This window comes from Photinus pyralis, unplaced genomic scaffold, assembly GCF_008802855.1.
Source record: "Photinus pyralis isolate 1611_PpyrPB1 unplaced genomic scaffold, Ppyr1.3 Ppyr1.4_LG3a, whole genome shotgun sequence".
Classification (NCBI taxonomy): domain Eukaryota; kingdom Metazoa; phylum Arthropoda; class Insecta; order Coleoptera; family Lampyridae; genus Photinus; species Photinus pyralis.
The window spans coordinates 6425027-6446637 of record NW_022170509.1 but is presented as its reverse complement, the minus strand read 5'-3'; the positions used below and the strand labels follow the sequence as shown (position 1 = coordinate 6446637).

At 36.6% G+C, this 21611-nt stretch overlaps 1 protein-coding gene across 1 annotated transcript; it reads right to left on the bottom strand.

Moving 5' to 3' along the window:
- Nucleotides 1–3043: 3043 nt before the first annotated feature.
- Nucleotides 3044–20776, bottom strand: LOC116166161. Its single transcript, XM_031481024.1, has 14 exons — nucleotides 20519–20776; nucleotides 9921–10082; nucleotides 9690–9873; nucleotides 9499–9642; nucleotides 9335–9450; nucleotides 9116–9290; nucleotides 8939–9067; nucleotides 8746–8888; nucleotides 8530–8695; nucleotides 5151–5392; nucleotides 4602–5105; nucleotides 4425–4553; nucleotides 4230–4377; nucleotides 3044–4181 (listed from the first exon to the last, which is right to left on the bottom strand). Exons 1-14 carry the CDS (start codon nucleotides 20622–20624, stop codon nucleotides 3983–3985), a joined length of 2547 nt encoding a protein of 848 aa, XP_031336884.1. The 5' UTR covers nucleotides 20625–20776; the 3' UTR covers nucleotides 3044–3982.
- Between the last annotated feature and the right edge of the window lie 835 nt (nucleotides 20777–21611).

The following is a 21611-nucleotide window of genomic DNA, read 5'->3' as shown; positions in this document are numbered from 1 at the left end:
AACTACCTTGCCGATGCTGGAAAGTTGGAAGCAAGGTCAGTTTGATATTAAGCGATTGGCTCAACATGTTGAAGCAACTACTCAAGCGATAGTGCACTGAGAAAAATGTATGTTAAAGGTAATTAAAAATATAATAATAGCTATCAAAATATATATATATATATATATATATATATATATAAAATGGCATGGAAGGTTATCCATTTGCCACAAAATTATATGAGTTTATATAATTATTATTATATAATTATATAGATATTACTTAAGCTGGTCAACTTTGTACAAGAAGTTGCATAGTACCTAACTCAAATATTATTTTTTGGTTAAGAGAAAGTAAGTGAGCAACATTAACCGGTAATTGAACGTTATTAAGTAATAATCCATTGTAAAGTAGTTCAATTTCATCATTATTTTTTGAGCACTTAAAGAAGATATGGTTCATGTCGCATGTAGAAGCATAATCGCATGAACACACACAGCAGATGGAATAACGTGAAGCTTCGCGAGGTGAGCTGGGAATCTTACAAGTTGAAGGTGAATATATGTGGGTTATAAGAACTATGGGAATTTTCCACCCATTTCTGTTGCCACTTTTCCCGAATGCTTGCCTGATGCCACCTAATTAAATCAGATGCTGTTGAAATGTTTTCAGTTTTTCCAGTTCTAATGGAATCTTTTGCAAGATGGTCGACCATCTCATTGCTTCGTATACCTGTTTTTTATATCACATAATATACATCTTTTTGGATTTTCCGTAATATTTTTTAAACCATCTAAAACTGATTTTGAGTCTGATACAATCACTGCTTCTTGTATATTATTATCCTCCAACCAATGTAGCGCTCTATCAATTGTCACAGCTTCTGCAGTAAATATAGAACAGACTGAAGGAAGTTTAATTTTCAAGGACTGATTAGTGCGAAGCATATATACTGCACATCCTGTGCTGCCATCTTCCTGTTTTGACCCATCCGTATATAATATTGTTTTCTCCAAGTGGTCACTCAATATGGATTTTAATATAATGTTGTTTAGTATAGAGCAATCCGAGTATTGGGGAGTAATGATTTTGGTAATTGATATCAAGGATCTATAATCCATGTTTTAAGCAGGTATTTTTTTGCTACTTAGGTAGATATTGGGAATACTGTTGGTTGCCAGGAAAGCATCTACTAGTGGGGGGAGGTTTTTATTCTCCAATACTTGTTTGTTAAAGTTTCGATTAATAACCCATATAGTTGCTGGATTAATTTAGATTCGTAAGACCTTAACTTAATTACAAATTTGGCCGATAACGATTCTCTTCGACGTTGCAAAGGAATTTCCTTACTTTCAGCAAGCAAAACAGGTGTTGGGGTGGATTTCATAGATCCAAGGCAAATTCTTAGGCATTTGTACTGTATGCGATCGACACCTAGTAAAAGACATTTGCTGGCAGCTCCCTAAAGGACGCGACCGTAATCCAATATAGATCGTACGTAGCTCCTGTAAAACATCAAGGCAACTTTGGGGTCTGCACCCCATCTTCTATTTGTAATACATTTGAGAAGATTGATACCTCTTTCACATTTGCTTTTTACATACCTACTAGACATGTTTTGACCACAGAAGTTTGCTGTCGAGGATAATGCCAAGATATTTATAATCTTTGACTACAGGAATTACATATCCTGATAGAATTATATTATTAGGCGTACCTACGCAATTTGTGCCTAGTAAATATCATAATGGCCGATTTTTCAGGGGAGATGGTCAGTCCATGATTTATAGTCCATGTATCGACAAGTCGCATGATGTGCTGCAGGGCCTCCACACAATCCTCATATTGTATTTTTTTGTATGTGTATACAAATGTCGTCCGCATACTGCACACATTTTATAGAGTCGCTGAACAGATAATGTAAGTTTGCTGAAAATAGGTTGAATAGAATGGGGCTTAGAGCCGATCCTTGTGGTAGGCCTATATGGGATATTCTTGGTCCGTGTATTTGGTTTAAGTGATCTCTAATATAAATAGTTCGATTAGAGAAAATGTTAGTAATGCTAGAAGATACTTTTCTTGAATTACCAATTTCACATATAAGGATAGCTATGAAGAATTATAAAATTTATCATATACATATTGTTGCAAGTGTATAGCTAGTTTTACTATATATTGTTTTAACTCATACAAAAAAACTGTATGTAACGGCAACCATGTCATATGCATGCTTTTGTAATACGGGAGTAGTTGAATTAACATCTCCGCAAGTAACTTAGATTATTGCAACTAATACACACACCCTGCCAAAAATTTTACAGGGGTCGATCTGAGAAAATTTTTCTGAGGGCCTCAAAAAAAGGCAGTGTATAACCTTCCTTTTTTACCAAAAATCGACTGCACCAAAATTTCTCGGGAAAACACGTTTTCTTATTAATTTTGGTGCGTAGAATCCAAAACAATTCGTACTTTTTCGATCAGACTTCTCAATCAAAAGTTATAGACTAGAAACCAATTTCGAAGAAAAATTCAAAGGGCTGTAACTTTTGAACTAGTAGCCCAATCTTGGAACTGTTTGAAATTATGGATTCTACAGGCCACATTCTATAAAAAAAATTTTTCCGGGTAGATCTGAGACAATTTTCTATTCGGGGCTCAAAAAAAAGGCAGTGTATAACCTTCCTTTTTTACCAAAAATCGACTGCACCAAAATTTTTCGGGAAAACACTTTTTCTTATTAATTTTGGTGCGTAGAATCCAAAACAATTCGTACTTTTTCGATCAGACTTCTCAATCAAAAGTTATAGACTAAAACCAATTTCGAAAGAAAATTCAAAGGGCTGTAACTTTTGAACTAGTAGCCCAATCTTGGAACTGTTTGAAATTATGGATTCTTCTGGTACTGCGCCATAGGATCGCACGAATTTCCAACCCCCACTTCCTAATCGCAGATCACTGCTCTCCTGTTTTCGGTCAGGGTTGTTTCTCTGCAAATAGCCTGATCTGAGAGGATATAGGTAACGAAGGATACAGTATCGGAACTGCAAAAATTAAAACGAAAGGATCGATTAATAAATTTATTTATAAACATTATCTAAGAACCTAACGCAATTGAAAATGTTTAAACTACAATAAAGGTGTCAATTTAGACATCTACGCCCCCTTCAAAATTTAACAAAAATTGAATGCCAAATTGCAAATAGTAATTGTAAATACCTATAATTGTGTTATACAACGCATAACATTCATAAAATGATACATTTAGAAACAAAGGTACGAGTGCGTTTGGATCAGGAAGTATGTCTGCGTTCAGGTTGTCGAGTGTTTTGTGCTTGGGGAACAACAATAGCATTGTAGATTGGCAATGGGAATACACCTAAACATTTTATGTAAATTTGGTCCAAATACTATACAAAGATCAGTGTAAGATATTTCTTATGTCTGAACGCAGGTCTCTTACTAATTTTGCAATAGGATAAATTTGTTCAATTTTCAACTTCCGTTTGACTACTTACTTATCAGCAATTCGCTAACCAATTTAAATTAGTTTACCTTACTGTTATCACAGATAATTACATAGGTAAGCTGCTAAATGATTACAATAGAGTAACGTAACGATCAGCATTTGGAACAAAACATTTTTTTATTGCTTAATGAGCAATGTAACAACAGCGTGTCAAAAGACTTTCTAACAAAAATGCAAGCTATCTAATTGTTATCTACGTAAACTGAGGTATCAAAGTAACAATCGACAATTTCTACAGACTTTTAGGTTTGAGTGCAATTCACTGCAACTATTTGAAGGCCTAAGGTTTCTACCCATCAAAATTTTTCATAATAGTCCATATGAAAAATTTTGTACTCGAGAATTGTTCAATTGAGCAGATGTTCATAAAAATATAGTAGGTATATCAATCGTTATTCTAAATAATTCTTTTGACGAGACCAGACAATTCATTCGTCGTGGATGTGCATGAACAGTGTTGCATTTGTCGTTGCAGTTCACGAAGGAGGCATTGAGTTCATGGAGCACAACCCAAGAACAGTGACAAGAAGAGCAATACTGTTTGCAGTTGCGCAGCTCATCGATGATACCGCGTTTGGGGATGCAGTAGGTGTGCCAAATCTTGTATTTGGTCGAATCACTTGCGATTTCCATTTGATCCTAAATTGGGGAAGTGTTCTGCTCAAGGTTCGTAACCTGAAATTACCGCGGTGAGAAGTCGAGGTGGTCTTGCAAACGACTTACCTGATAATAATTGTGTTTAGCTTCCATGGTAATAAATACTGTTTGTGAGTATCTCTAGAGCAGAACGTGTGCAAAAGCTCTCCTAAATGACGATCTTTGGCGCTTGCCGCGTATTCGTGGATACTAATATTCCAGGCAGTACAAGGACCTATTTATTGAATTAGTTAAACCAGTACACGCAAGCACAGTACTTACGGTTTTGCTTAGAAGAAATATCCAACTCTAGTTGCCTTTCAACATTGGAATGTAGAGTCCACGTGCACGTTTGGTAGTAGAAATGGTTTAAGTTGTCGGGAGAAGTTAGATTCTTTAAAGCAATTTCGCCTACAATTTAATGTTTAGTTGATTAATGGAAGACGTTTTTTTAAATACCTGAATGCAGAGTGTATATTTGATCGCTGCAAATCGTGTCGGTATTGAATGAGTATGAAGCTGAAAATTCAAATCCTTTGTTGCTCCATACGTAATGCGCAACTGAATAAACAACTGTGAGAAGATTCCACGAACGCACACTAACAGGGAACCATTCCTGCTGAAATGCTCCACATAAACAGGCGACCGTCCAGCCCTCTTCGTTAACAATCATAAAATGATCAATATTTTGCAGAGCAGCCTTGGAAACACATCTACAACCATTATCGCCACATTGCGTTACACACGTAGGATTTTGTGCCATGTGTTCTAAACCCAAAATTTTTAGAACGATACTTTGGTTATCGGCTGGCAGAAATTGCTGGGTACATTTCAAAGGACCGTCAATGTTCCAGTACAATTGCTGCAAACCAGGATTATCTAATAAACCAGCGAGTGGGCTATACATTCCGTTGTATTTCACATCACATAAACCAGTCGGTTGCATAGTACCGCTAATTTGTTCTGAAAAGTAACAGTTAGTGCATCGTTTCACAAGCGGGCTCACACCATCGTGAAAGAAAAACGAGCCGGAAATGAATTCGGCATCATTCGTTGATAAGGGCGCGGTTGGTCTTCGAAGTAAGATCACCATAACGTTTTTCGTTGATAAGTATTTTTTTACATGGAGACTGCTACCGTCAGAGTCATGTACTTGCCTAAGTAATGGACTGCAAAGTTTATCAATGGGGCCTTTGGTGTCTTCCATGAAACCGTCAAATATTTCAATAACAGAACGGCATAACGGTGATCTACGATAGCGATTGTTAATTCTTTCATCATTATAGTCCGGGAGAAAAAGCTGGTTTCGTGTTAGGCTATCAATCGTTAGTTTACGGGAATGCATTAAGGGGGGTAAGGAAGGGTGCAGGTTATGACCGGAAGATATAGCTTACTGCCACTTTTGTCCTCATGAATCAAAGGATAAGTTTCAGTCTATTAGGTCTAATAAAGTAGATCCTTAAAAAACGCTAACAAAACATCTATCATTTAAAATACAAAAAAATCAAAAATCTCATCCCCTAACTTAGGTATTCCTTCCCCTTTCTACTTTTACAATATTCCCCTTCTAAATCTCTACGTCTTCTTTTTTTAATTCTGATTTTTTGCGTCCGGTTTTCTCCCTTTTCCTGATTCACTTTACATTCTCCTATCAGATGCCTAATATTTTGCTCTTCTCGCCACTTAATCGGTATTTTCTTTCTTCTTCCCTCCGTCCCTCATTTACACATCTGAGCCTCGCTATAATTTTAAACTTTGTACAGTAGGTAAATCCCTTCGTTAAATATTACAGCACCTGTTGCATAATTTATCCCTTTTCCACATATTTTTTTCCTTTGTTGTTGCAATTGTATACCTTTCTCTTATTTCATATATTAGTCTTAGCGCTACCTCCTTGGATTCCGTAATTCCCTTACTTGTACATTTTGTATGTGTTTGGCATCACAAATAGTTAATTATTTCCACCCTCCACTTCTAATTCTACTTCTACTGTTTCCCCACCTCCCTTAGCAAATCTCATCTTCGATTTAGGTCTATTTCCTTTCTCCCAGTATCTCTCCATCCTTCTTATCTTTTCTTCCGTCGCAAAATTACATACTTGTCGGCGTATACCAGGAACCATCCCCTACTACAATTCCTTTATTTTGACCTACCATTTGCTTCAAGTATGTATGTTAAATAGTTCTGGGCTGAGCCCCAAGATATCTCTGATCCCTTACCTCCTACTCTGACCGTACATTTTAACTCATTTTATTCTGCTCCCTATAATGTTCTATTTTTCCTTCCGCCAACAATTTTCATACTTTTTTCCTCGACATCTATAAAATGCGTTCTTTAAGGTCTTGAAGCAAGAACTTTTCCTCCCTTTTTTGTATTTGTTTCCATTGTCCTATGATTGTACTACATAATTATATACAATAGTCTATCGTTTCCTTTCCTTTGTTTCCTCCAGTCGTCCTTTCCATTCTTTTCACTTGTCTTCATAGTCGTAATTCGCCTAATTACATCTAATCTTTGTAATCTCTTCTGTGAACCAGTACTTTGCCCTTTTCTTCCAATTTCGTTATTGTTCCTCTCATGAACCCTTTTATTTTTCCTTTATGATGTAATCTATCTCGCTCTTTCCCCACTTATGCTAATTATTCCCCTCTGCACCTTTTATATTTCAGTTTATTATTGTTGGTGCACTTTTTTATCAGTTATCGTAACAGCTCTGACTCTCTGTTATCTAATTGGTACCCATTTCGCTGTATTCGCCCCTTGGCAACAGAATCCCCTCCACCTCTCCGTTTTCCATCACGCATTTTATTTACTTTCTTAGGTCTTTTGTGCCTTTTTCCCTTTTCTCCTCGTATTTTTGTTCCTCTCAGTCCATTTGATCTCTCTATACCTGATATCATACCATCATTCGCTCCTCCCTCTTTTTTATTTTATTTAACGGTTTGGGCATTTCACGTAAACTTTTCGGCATCTTACTCTCCCAATTTTTCTAAAAATGTTCATCCTTGTTTACTACCCCCTTCACGTGCTCCACGTGCCAGAACAAACTCTTTGTGAATTATTTCTTTTCTTTCCGTTCCCTTCTCCCCTCTTGTTTCTTCTGCTATTACGTCTTCCTGACAAATCCGTTCTTTCATTTTCATAAACCCTTAGCCGTCACTCAAAATAACTTTTTATTTTTGCTCTCTCTCTGTACTGTACTCCTTGACCCCCTACTATAATTTACCTCTTCTTTTCCTACCGTCATTGTTGCATTATTCCTCCCTGATTTAACTGTTTTGGCTTCTTTCACAGTCGTTCCTACTTAATCCTTTTTGCTTTTTACATCTCCCTTCTCCCTTTGTCGTGATGAAATTCCTTGCTTTCTCCTTCTCCCTGATTTCGGATGCTACTGCGAGTATTATGACCTTTTCACCGGTTCATTTCTTCGATTATCTTTTCTCACATATTTTCGACGTCTCTTTTTATCCCTTCTGTCGCCTCTTCTATCAGTTTTCCATTATTTGTTGCATTTTTGCCTTCCGTTCTTATTCCTCTTTCTGCATCAGTTCTATTTCGATGGATAACAATTTTTTCTTCTCCTAAGGGCTTCAAACGGTTGCTCTGTTATTTCTTTCCTTTTCCTATCTTTGTTCACCACGGACTGCGAAAGGAACTTTTAACAGTTTTAACAGCTCGAAGATATTCCCCTATTTGTCGCTTATAATATCCTGAGTATTTAACAGATTTTAGTAACATTCGAAAAGGCTACCCAGAAACCTAGTTAAAGCGGTAACTTCTACACTTTTATCTGTAGCTGTCCCGAAGACTTTTGGGGCAATAGCTCTCATGCAATACATTTTGGAAAAAATAATTAACAATAAATTTAGAACAGCTGTCTTGAAATTATTTGATTTATGACAGTAAAATATTATTTATTACTCAGGAATAAAAAATTTATTACAGTGCTAACTATTTATTACTTCGATCGTAATTGGGACGGCACCGAATCGCAATTCGTTTGCTATAAGCAAATGCCCCCTCCTTCCCGAAAGTTCTCGAGCGCTTCCGAATTCGGACTATTCTTCTTGAAAAGATTACGTCACATCCGCCTTCGTTCTTTATCACCGATGAGTAATCTTTTGTGACGCCTCGATGTCTATGGAAATTTCTGAAATGTTCGCTTAATTGCTCTTGAAATTTATGAAAGAATGTCTCTAATTAAAAAACCCTTTGGTTTAGAGGATAAAACCAGTAGTAGGTTTTCCGGCTTTTCTAAGATGGCGGTGCTCAGCAATAACTTCCAGTTTGAAAGCGTTGTGATTTTTTTACGCAACTATGAATATTACTTTTTTCATTAATAGCCAATGAAATACCTTTTGCTCCCGGACTATTAATCTTTAGTTACCTCAAACGGTAGTTAAAAAGTGAGATATGTATTACATCCGTTGAACGCCCTTTGAATATCAAGCGACAAGTTGGTAGCCATTCGTATTCGCGTGTATCGAAGTGACCAGATCTGGTATTGTTTCCGGAAATCACAATTTCGCATTTGAATTGGTGCGAAGAGGGCGCTAAAGAAAATGAGTGTAGTTAAGGTACTTTTTTCTCTGTGAACTATTACTTGAATTGAATACGTAGTTGGTGATTTGCTCCATGGTGTGCGAAAACTGTGGCAAAGACGCCTCTGTGGTAGAAACTTTTTCGTAAAATTCTAGACTGGCAACGAACCCGTTGTGATTGTAGGGCGGAACCTGGGGACCAGAACTGAAACACCAATAACTCAGTGTTGCGTTTTTTTGGGGAACGAGAGGCACCTGAATTCGAGAAGTAACTTTGGTCCTGGATAATCTACGCTTTTTCTTTGGTTGGCACATAAGGTCAATAGGTGCGGGCTACTTCTGGTTGAGCCGTGATATACGGCTACAAAATCAGTGCTACAATGACTAAAACAAAGTTGTTTTAAAATGTTGCAGTTAGCACCTGTAACGTACTTTGGAGGAAGGAGAAGAGCATTGAACGTAATTCTAACTCTCATTCTATCACTACTTGTCGTAATATGGTATTTACACTGGCGATTGGGAGGGTACAACCCGGGATAATTGGGGCTCGCTATGACGCAACTCCCCAACTTCGCGCAGGAGAAATCTTGATACAGCCAATCGCAGTCTAGAAAATACCGTAAATCTAAACGCCGTGTTCAAATCATCTACCTGTATTCTGAAGTTTCATGCCGCCCTTGGGCTGATAGCCCACACCTTCAGTGTTATTGATGGACGTAAAGCTGAAATACGCTAAAAATTGAGATCGACGGGTTTTTTCGGTGACTCTAAAATCGAACACAATTAAAAACAAACACTTCCGTAGAAAAACTAACTGAAATAAAAGTGAGGCTACTCCATCATCGGAAAAGAGCACAACAGGTGGCGAAAACCTTTCATTCACTCCACATACGATATTATCAGTGGAACTATACAGTGGGTCAACCCCATTCATCAGTTGCAGATATCCACCTACGCAACTGAGATGTACGTCAGACATGTGTTGAGGGTTTACCTTCAATCTTACCTACTCCCATTAAATCTTCCAACATCTACAAGTCTGTAAATTTGAATTTCTACCCTTTCGCTTGACGTTGGAACTAAGGTGTACCAACAATGGTTTGGACCTTCTAACGATGGTGATTTAATTTGACCAAATGACTTTCCCGAATGTTTATAGAGGTCCGTGGAGGAAATTGATATATTGCACACTGCAGATATTTGATGATGCTTTAGTTTGTTAAGCGTATATACTCACTGAAACTGCAGTGTTTCTCAAGTCCACACTGCGTACATCGATTAGGTGATTCCTTTCCACAGTGACAACCACCGTCTTGAACACAACAAGCGCATTGATTACTATTCACGTTCCATGGACAAGGACAACCCTTTGACTCTTGCGTCCATAGATCAATCTGACCTGAAATTACAATATTGGGAAATTAGTAGGGAAATTCTCATTTTATTTAGCTAAATTGACTTCTTCGTATTATTAAGCGAAATAGCGTTTCAATCAATATTAAAATGTACAAGAGAGTCGTTCATCAATCTACGAAAAAGAAATTTGACAGCTAACCTTTCGAATATAACAAGGAAATGTTCTACAATAAATTGCTTTGGAAAATATACGTTACAGGTAGCGAAAGACGATAAACCAACGTTGGTCGTTCCATTATATTTTTACGTTTATGTAAAATGAAATGAATTCATTCGCTTAGTGCTTTTCAGGGTAAAAGAGGATCCCTTACGAATTTTTAATGTCCATTAAAATAACTGCAACGATTTGCAATCAGGTCACATTAGTTATTAATGGGGGCATCAAATTGTTTACTGTACCTAACGCATCCGTGTGTATAGCTGACAGTATGTTCTAATATGTGCCACATAATTAACGGATGTAAATGATGTGGATTGGGTAATATAAAACAGTTTATGTAGAAAATGTGCTTAGTTTCCCGTAAAATTTATGGCACTAAGGTAATACGTTTAATCCATTTCGAATTGCTTTATTGCAATCAACTTGCTGTATAAATAAGACGGAGATTGTAATTTAAAACAATTCAAAAGCAGGGAGCGGCCATTTCAAATGCCGTAGATGTTTTAGGTGCACTTCGGAAAATGTTAGCAAAGTTTCCTCGCTGAACATTACTGCAAATGAATCCAAAGGATTTCGACGATGGGCCCGCTGCTTGCGAGTATTATCCAACATTCTGACATTGCTATTTCTTACGGGAATACGTAAATGTAATATTTATACAAAACCGCAAACTAAAGTGGTGGATAAGGCGAACGAGGGGAACTCGAGGACGAATAATTACTGACCTCAACGTGTGACTACAGAAATGTTGAAGAGTGTTTTCCTTAACCTACTTTGAGCGCAAATGACAACATTTTGAGCGCCTTTAACTCCCTTTTCTGTTGTTTGCTTTAATATTAATTCCAATTAGGTCCTTGCTATTGCAATGTTCTGCGTTAGAGTTTCATATTTGCTCAATTCAATTTGGAGGTAAAAGTGTGTGCTCAAACGGTACGTTGGATTTTTCTATGGCGCAGTTGTACCTTTAAATTAATGCGAATTACCAGCAATGTTACTAAACTCTGTAGAGTTCAGAGTCACAGAACTTACCCGCGGTTTGAAATACGTATCTTATTTCTGGCGAATACACTTTTTTTAGCTTCCTAGCGCGAGTAGGTAGCTATTGCGATAGCCGTTTTTTGGACATGTCAAAATTTCATCAAATGTCGACGTTTTAGATCATTTTAAGCAACTTTTAAAGAACAACATTTTTTTCCGTCCGTCAATTTTCACAGAAAACGGCTCGACGGATTTTGTTCAAATTTTGGATATGTATATTAGGCATACGGAACAGAAAAATAACGGGCCGGATTTTTGAAAAAAAAATTTGGAGCGCCGCAACGGCATCGAATTTTTTTTTCAAATAGCAACCTAACATTTGTAATTACATTATTCGAAAGACCTTATTTTTCTGTGTACAACCTACAAAAATTGTGCCAGGTTTTATTACAAAAAACAGAAAAACAAAGTGAAGTCAAGTGGTACTGCGGCTGCAATGGATCCTATGTCGGGCAGAGTACTGTTGATTCGTACAGAGAATGTATCCACAGCAAATAGGCGGGCATAATCATTTGCATCAACTTGTACAATAGTCCTTGAGTCCATACTACGTTGAAAACACGAGCAATATCAAAAAAGATATCGAATGCAGTCTCTATGAGTTCGGAGACACGTCAACAGTTGGTGTGCGGTCGGAATTATCGATTTATACCAGAATGAACAATTTTTTCGAATAGGTTGGATAGTGTAGGGCGGAGGCTAATGGGACGATAGCTATCAAGAAGTTTGTGTTTTTTCCGGGTTTAGTTAACTGTTCCATTAATTACCCTACCATGGGGTGCACCTTGTCGTGGTGGTAGGGCTTAGTACTCACAACTTCGTGGCGAAAATAAGCCCTCCAGGCGGGTGATTGTTAGACTCCATGACTTTAATCCATAAAGTCTGATTCGTGCTACATGATTCCAGTAAATCTGGCTCAAAGCATGCAGTGTCATTCAAATGCCCTCATGGAGTAGAGATATTCGAAAGAATTCTCGACGGTGATTCATCAAACGTGATAAAAGGAATTTTATCGATATGAGAAAGAAGAACTCCCGTACGCTCCACTCCTAAGGCGTGCGAGGTAGGCACTTCTACAGGCCACATTCTATAAGAAAATTTTTTTTCCGGGTCGATCTGAGACTATTTTTTTTCGGGCCTCAAAAAAGGCAGTGTATAACCTTCCTTTTTTTCCAAAAATCTACTGCACCAAAATTTCTCGGGAAAACACTTTTTTAAATTAATTTTGGAGATTAGAATCCAAAACAATTCGTACTTTTTCGATCAGACTTCTCAATCAAAAGTTCTAGACTAGAAAAGAACCCAATTTCGAAAGAAAATTCAAAGGGCTGTAACTTTTGAACTAGTAGCCCAATCTTGGAACTGTTTGAAATTATGGGTTCTACAGGCCACATTCTATAAGAAAATTGTTTTTCCGGGTCGATTTGAGACAATTTTTTTTGAGGGGCTCAAAAAAAGGCAGTGTACAACCTTCCTTTTTTACCAAAAATCGACTGCACCAAAATTTCTCGGGAAAACACTTTTTCTTATTAATTTTGGTGCGTAGAATCCAAAACAATTCGTACTTTTTCGATCAGACTTCTCAATCAAAAGTTATAGACTAGAAACCAATTTCGAAAAAAAATTCAAAGGGCTGTAACTTTTGAACTAGTAGCCCAATCTTGGAACTGTTTGAAATTATGGATTCTGCAGGCCACATTCTATAAGAGAATTGTTTTTCCAGGTCGATCTGAGAATTTTTTTCAAGGGGCTCAATAAAAGGCAGTGTTTTACCTTCCTTTTTAACCAAAAATAGACTGCACCAAAATTTCTGGGGACTTTTTCTTATTAATTTTGGAGCGTAGAATCCAAAACAATTCGTACTTTTTCGATCAGATCTCTCAATCAAAAGTTATAGACTAGAAAAGAACCCAATTTCGAAAGACAATTCAAAGGGCTGTAATTTTTGAACTAGTAGCCCAATCTTGGAACTGTTTGCAATTATGGATTCTACAGGTCACATTCTATAAGAAAATTGTTTTTCCGGGTCGATTTGAGACAATTTTTTTTGAGGGCCTCAAAAAGAGGCAGTGTTTACCTTCCTTTTTAACCAAAAATAGACTGCACCAAAATTTCTCGAGAAAACACTGTTTCTTATTAATTTTGGAGCGTAGAATCCAAAACAATTCGTACTTTTTCGATCAGACTTCTCAATCAAAAGTTATAGACTAGAAAAGAAACCAATTTCGAAAGAAAATTGAAAGGGCTGTAACTTTTGAACTAGTAGCCCAATCTTGGAACTGTTTCAAATTATGGATTCTACAGGCCACAATCTATAAGAAAATTGTTTTTCCGGGTCGATCTGAGACAATTTTTTTCGAGGGGCTCAAAAAAAGGCAGTGTTTTACCCAGGGCTACAAAACATAATAATAATAATAAGGCAAAACTTAATTTCTATTACTGCGCGATTTTCGACACGGTACCCATAATCAAGTCGATTTTTATTGCTGACTGAAACTCGCATGATGCGTTTATGAAAAAAATTACAAAAAACTATCGGGATTATTTTTTCAACTGGAGCAAGATTGAATTATTGTAATGAAATAGCTGCGGTGATAGTGAGACTACATTTTCATATTTTGTTTAGCTCGGAACAAAATATTTGAAGGGACAAGTTTGTGGAAAACATTTTCAATATTGATTTCGAAATACACGTTATAATTCAAAAGCAAAACAAAAAGGGGATGTTTGGCTACCCGACACCGACTAATAAATACCTATTATTATGGAATTTAATGTAGGGTTACTGGGATTGTTTAATCAACGGGTATATTAATTTTACTGGTTGCTATATAAAACCCGATCAAATAGCAGTCCTTCATTTAGAAATTGCGCACTTATTATCTTACTAAATTACTTTTCTACGAGACTATTGTTTAACTTTTAATTGGCGTAATGTTCTAGGGTGAAGTTTTTATTTGTTTGAATACGATTAAGTCCTCTGAGTATCTGGATTTTATTTGCAGTTAAATAATTGCTTTTACTACTCCCACTACTAGTTTATGTCAGAAATAAATTAACGGGAATGGATTGACGTAGGCAATTTTATTGCGTCCGAAATTAATGATAGGAATCGGTTGTGAATATGTTACAGCGATCATGAATGATGTCACAGTTTGTTTGACAGCTAATAATTTTATTAGCTTACGTGATTCTATAAAAAAAAGATGACCGCGGTTTATTAGATACTTTACGATTTCTAAGTAGGCATGAATGATCTTGTATGACGTCTTACGAGTGGAAATTAGGTTAAATTAACACCTGAGCCCTCTGTCTAGCAAAGTGAATACTTGGTAATAGAGTATTTGTCTTTTTATTGCCTAATAATTGTGAACATGATTTGGGATAATAACGTCGTCGCGAATCAACCTCGAATTTACTTTAATGTTTTGTTACCAGTTGGTGGTCGTTAGTCCCACCGCCTTCTCTGACACTTTATCAACTATTTCTCTAAAATTCATTCTTTTGGTCCAACTTGCGTGTTAAAACTAGAAAACATCTCTTTACGTGTACTTTAACGTGAGACGGGCGGACGGATTTGGGAAAAATTACACTTTGAATAGAAAATCGTCAAGACCGAAATCACTACTTATTTTTGGCCTAAGAATTTTTAATTTAAAAAATGAGCGTGTGCAAGGTAGTTGGAGTTTGGGTTTTTATTATTTCTGTCCACTAATACCCATAACTTGAGTTATATCCTTCGAGAACTTTTTTAATGCGGTCATGGCAAATACAAGCATCATTATCTCACAACGTGACACAATTGTACGAGAGCAAGTTACAAGCGACACAGTTTTCCATTTTTCTTGGAGGGAGCCTTATTCAAGGGAGTGTCGTACCATTTGTAACCTAAAGAAAAACACCGCTTGTAGCGATATCTGTACGTTTTTTAAATTTTTTAAATTGTATTGGTCGTTAAAAATTTTCAGCGGATGTTTATCAGTTTTCAACAAAAAATTGCGGGAGAAGCCGGAAATTTTCCACAATCTTAATACAAAGTTCACATAATTACATGTCAACTTCGATTTCAAAACATGTTATGTTATTTTTCCACGATAGCACCGAAGAATTATTTCCCAAGTATATTTTGCCGTTACTTCTAGAAATTTTCCGCTATGGAGCCGAGCCCACATGCCTAAATCCGGTCTTGGGGGGTGAGTACAGGACAGATGGAAATACCGCGGGTTCGACATCTTCCTCCAACACGTTTTTTTAACTTTTATAATAAACTCATAAAAGAACCGAATGATAAGTTTGCTAAAGTTATCATTGGGTCTAAAACCTAATTACTTATAATTAATTAGGTATGTATCTACTCTTACGTGTTATATTGTATGAATGTTATTATGATGGTAGAATTGGTAATAGCATAATATATACTATGGTAATAGGTATGTAGTTGTTGTCAAGGATGTATATTAATTATATTGTTCGTCAGCAGAAAATCACCTTTCTTACTCTGAACATCTACAATGTAATAATTATGTCAAGGACAAGCGAAGGAAAATTCGAAAATTAATCGACACACCTGAAGGAAGATTAATTATAAGTTTCCGAGTTTGTCCGTAGGTATAATTTATTACTTAGCCCATCCTATATATTGAAACTACAGCGTAATAATAATTATGAGAGACTGGCGTATAATAGTACGTGAGTTAGAATTTGTATAAGTTACAAATGAGGGACAAAAAAGGGAGAGGGATGATTACGTACGAGGCGGTGTCCAAAGAAAGTATCATAACCTTTTTGGGCCGAATACTTGGCGGGGATTTTTTATGGAACTAAGAAATATTTTTTGGAGAATTTCCCACATCTTTTTAGTGTTGTTTTTGCTCATTTTTATTTTTGGAACTGAGGGCTATATAAATATTCCAAGGCACATCGGTCACCCAAGCGTAGTTCAATGACATATAATTCATAAAATCCGCCCTGTATGTGTCTCCTGTCTCAACCGATTTGAATCTTTTTTTAATCTTCATCAGAAAGCAACCCGATTTTCTCTACCTTTTATGGTTTTTGAGTATATCTCGTGGTGTGCACTGTTTTTCCTTCTTAATAGTACAAAATGTATATTTCATGTTAGTTAATCAGAATTAACAGAGTACACCTCTGCAATATTTACTAAAGGGAAATTTCTCGTACAAAAATAGAGTGTAAGGTGCAAACTGCTTTGGAAATAACCTGTTAGACTAATTTACTGTTGTCCTCCATATGTGGCCGTGCTTAGAGACGCCTTGGCTTCTGTGGATTTATAAATCGCTTCGTATATTGCTTTTACTTGCTAAAACTTTCTCAGCTTCCATTTGTGATGATTTTACTCTCAACAGATATGGCAAAAGTTTTGCGCTTTCCTAAATTGTTTTTGTATAGCATTACATGCGTGTCACATATTTAATACAACGGGAGTAGCTTCAAAAGCCATCACGACTAATCGACGCAAGTTTTATATTTTAGAATGCATAAGCAAGTAGGTTAAGGGCAGTTATAACCTATTTTTAAGGATACAGTTACGTGTTGAACTTTTAAAGTTCTAAATTACATGCAGGCATTCACACGCTTTTCAACGTAGTACATTTTTATTATCTCCATTCCTTTCCTTCGTCTTCCATTCTTTATTAGGTTACGCGTCGCATATCTTTATGTTTTCGTCGGGATCCGTCAAAATATGTTCATGCTACCATTCATGAGTGCCCTCGTAAATTAATTTCAAAGGCAAAGGGAATATACCTAATTAGTGTGAAGCCTTTTTATCTTTGAGGGGTAACATTGGTTCTGATTGTGTGTAAGATTGTCGTTCTGGATTAGCTTGCTCATCCAAATAACCTCGTCACAAAAGACGAGATATCGGCACTGGAAAGTCGATGAAAGCTCATTTGATATATGTAGGTCTCCCATTAGTGCAGCTAAAAATGTTTTTTTCCTAATCACTTTGCTATGATGCCTAAACTTGAGCAGAATTTGCAGTTGATTACCAATTTAGTGGAGGAAACGGGAAAACACATTGTTTTGATGCACAAGAGTTCTGCTTTTCTGTAAGTTGGTAGAGCAAAATCTTCATTTAGTCGTTGCGTACACTGCAAAATGTATTACCTTGATACACAATAGCTAACTTATGTTCTTTTTAATCTCGATTATTTTTTGGGAAATTTCCTGGAGAACGCCACTGGAATAGGTAAGGGCAAGATACATCTGCGTATTTTTAATGCGCTATCGTCGTCTGCACATAGATTTTTGAATTGTTTTACTTGCACGGCACGACTTTCTCATTCGACATACTAACCCCTAAAAAGGGAATAAAAAAGGAACTTTGGTTCCTAACGACTCAAAAAAAGTCTTTTCACTCCCTAAATATTCCATAATTTAAATAAAAAGGGCTACGACGTGAAGCGGTTACAATAAACTATAGTGCAGGGAGGTCTACAGAACTACCCCTGAGGGTGCTCGAAAGTTTTTTATCCTTTTTTTTTAAATAAAGGAATCTCTAGTTTACAGATCTTATTTATTTATTTATATATTTATTTATTTTAGGCCTTCATTTTTGAGATAGGCGGGGTTTTATCAAAGGCTGCTCTACCAACCCAACCCACTATATATTATTAAATAAACGGATTATACCTTCCCCATGTAATTTAATAATAGTTGGCTATAATTTTATAAAAACACGTCTAGTTTCGACGTTTCCGTCATCTTCAGGTGAAAAATAAAAGGGTTGGTTGTAGTTTACCATAATTCAGGTAGTAGAGTAATTTAAAGGTGAAAATACTTGTTGTATCGATAAAGAATAACGGAGGTGTAAAGGGGCGGGAGTTTTTATGTTTTTAATAACATTGTAATTAAGAGCAGGTTCGTTGGAACCACACGATCTGTAGTTACTGGGGTTGGTTAAAAAAGGGGTTAAAATTGAGTTACATTTCAAAAATCTTAGGTAATACGATGAAGCCTTTAATGTTTCACCTGAAAATGACGGAAACGTTGAAACTAGTCGTGGTTTTTATAAGATGATAGACAACTATTTTTAAATTACAAGGGTTTATTTAATAATTGGAACTGCATTTCGAGCCAGAATGGACAACATATTCCACTATATATTTACAAATATCCATGCCCGAGCCAGGGACCCTTAGTACCGGGCAGCCGAGTTTCAACTCAATCGCGCCACACGGGCCGAGTTCGAGGTGGCAACTCAAAATTTTGGTTTCGAGGTAGAATTCTGACAGTAACAGTAACAGAATAAAGTGTAACTTTAAAAGGTACGAACCAAAGCATCCTGAAATCCATTTACTATGGAATTGAAGGGGTGACCAATTGTAACGGTAGCTCTTTGCATTTACATTTTTTGTTCCAGATTTCGTCGTAAGTTAGAAATGTGGACAATTCTAAGGTAAAACGATTAGGCATTACGCATCAGAAAAAGTTGTCGAAATTTAGATGGTTGGTTTCCCAATAAAGGATTTGATTAGTGGAATAATATTCGTAAACAGTAATGAAAATGACGCCTGTCGTTGGCAGCGTCGGTTAATTTCAATAGCGGTTTGTTTCTTAAAATATCTCGGAAACCTCGGAGACTCGATGTCTGGAATGGAGATCATATTCAGTCATTTCAATTAGGGCTACTGACTTACAATTGCGAATTCGGCGTGATGTCATGCAACAGCGTGGAACCTGCGAATTTGGTATATTTCAAAAATATCTTACTACCATCGGAAGTGTGTTTCCAGGAGACGTGTGAGACCCTCTCCCGCAGTAGACGTATATCTGTTGCATGGAGGCCTCAGTGTCCCCAATTTTTGCCCCGGGTTGTTCAAGAGGATCTTACGAAGTTTTTTAACTTCAGGAAGACTCCATGTTACCACAGAAATGCGGAATTTAATCAACTAATTAATAATTAAAGATTCTCGTTTTAGCAACCGAGGCGACCAGTGTTGGTCCATACAAAAATTGGTATATGATTCACGTTTAAACTCTCGACGTGGATTTTTACTACAGACCGCGTGGTCTCTGAGAAAATTTGAGAATAATACGCGTATTTGGGTTCCGTTTACCACCAGTATTTGTGTTTGGAATGGAATAAAAAGAAAACGGACCGCATTTCTAAGTGAATTAATTAGAAGTTTTTGTTTTAGAACAAAAAACGGAAGTGCAGTTGGAAAGAGTAAAAAAACATTACCGTTGTGAAATGGTGTTTCCGTGACATAAAAGCGATAAAAATCAACCGTGTTCGCGGTCAAGCACAACTAATTAAACGCGCCAGTATATTTTCATTGACATCGAGCTATTGTTAAAAATTTCAACATTATGGTTCGCTGTCCCTGAAACTAAAACTGAGATTGCGTTTTGTTTTCGTAGTAGTAGTCGCAGTAGAAAAGTTCTATTTTTGCATTTGTTTATTAACTTCAGGTACACAAGTTAAAGCGTTCGGTATTTCAAGGTGAGCAATCTCTAAACAAAGAATTACTCACAACGTGGAATAAATTCCTTATCATTTGTCGAGGTGAAAGTTGTTTATATGTATCACGATAGTGGTCAATGGAGGGCATTAAAACTGTAGTCGTGTATTGATGGTCGAAGTGAGCAGTAGTCAGTGTTGTCAGCTGCCAAGGTGAGTTTTCTCACTGAGTAATCTAGCTTTACTTTATTAGCGTAATTATTACGTAGGGAGATTAGGTCATGTGCTCTGCGTGCTTTAGTTTCCCTTAGCACATGTTAATGTGTAACCAGCAACTACTTAGCGCTACACGTTCCCTTGTACTTGGTGATGCGAGCTATGTCCCTTGAGCTAAGTATTCGTTATGTGCTTTCTTCCTCCCACACATTACCCAAAATGGCTCATGCGTGCTTTGTTCCCTTCATGCCATGCAGTCTACTGACTCAATGATGACTCACTCAAATTGGTCACAAAAAAGTCTGTATAGTTTTGCTAAATTTATAGAGAACATCATTTTATTTCTTCGTTAATAATGTTACGGTATTTTCGTGTTTGAGTGTTAGTAATACCGGCACAAAAAACTAATTTTGAAGTCACATTTCAGAGAAAGAGCAAAAAGGAAAATTGTCGAGTAAACTTAACAAAATCCTGTTTTAGGAAGGGAAGTTCAGCCCCGTTATATTGCAAAAGCCTGTTCCACAAAATCACGCAGTTTTTTAATGGATCATATCACTCCTCTACTAGAGTGGGTACTTACTATTTCCATCAACATAAATTGAAGTCCACGCCATTTGAGCATTGCAGATGTAGAATAGGCATAGCTCCCCCAGCCATAATAAAATAAACGGTTGCGAGAAAGGCATCGATTAGTTACTTCGCTGCTGGGTTACTTATGACGTCCAGAAGTCATATCGGCGGCTTGTGTGAAATACTTCGTCACAGGATGATGCATACCATTGTTTTTCAGATGAAAATTCATGACTGTGGTGAATTCTTCCTGAAAAGAAGAACGCATTAATAACGTATCCATTGTGCACCCAAAGTGACCAAAATGTTAGGTTCGAAGCACCACATTAGCATATAAGCTAAGAAACGAACGAATGTTTAATTAAAAAGAAATATTCTGCGCGATCGTCTTCGTAATCTCCCTTTTGCGATTTACTGAAGTTTGTAAACGAGGCGTAACCGCTAGGATTCAAAGAGAGTTTGAATTATAAGTTAATTTGGTATTTATATCCTTTACTTTCGCTTAAAGCTTAAATTTCTAAAATTTAATTTAAAAAACAAGCTCTACAAATTGATGTTGGCGGCAGTATATTTCCCGTAAAGAAATTCAAAAATCTGCATTTACAAGATTGTATTTAGTAACACAAGTTGTTCTTCGACTTTTATTACGCCCTTTCAGCAAAATTTATTTATCCCAAGAATGAGGAATTTTTCGGCTGCGTACGTCGGTACTTATTGCGGTTCGCCAATTGACGTTTTTATTTTAAATAGAAATTAAGGGAGGTTGACAGAAAATTTAGAAATAAAAGAATCCGAAGTGGATCTAAATTAATATTACAAAGCAATTTTTAATTAGAGCGGAATGAAAGTTTTACGTTTGGGATTTCATCAACTGTGAGTTGTACCTGCTTAAAGATTCATAGTGGGGAGATTTTTGGTACCATGGACACTTGCGTCCGGGTCACTGGCGTCCAGGGCTTCAAAATATTGTTCATAATACTCACGTCACTATTGTTAATGAAAGTGACTTTGCAAAAACGTTTTATTGCAGTATTTGCAGTTGTTTAAAATGGGTTGAGGTATTTTGGAAAGATGAACGCACATACAAAAGTTATTTATTTATT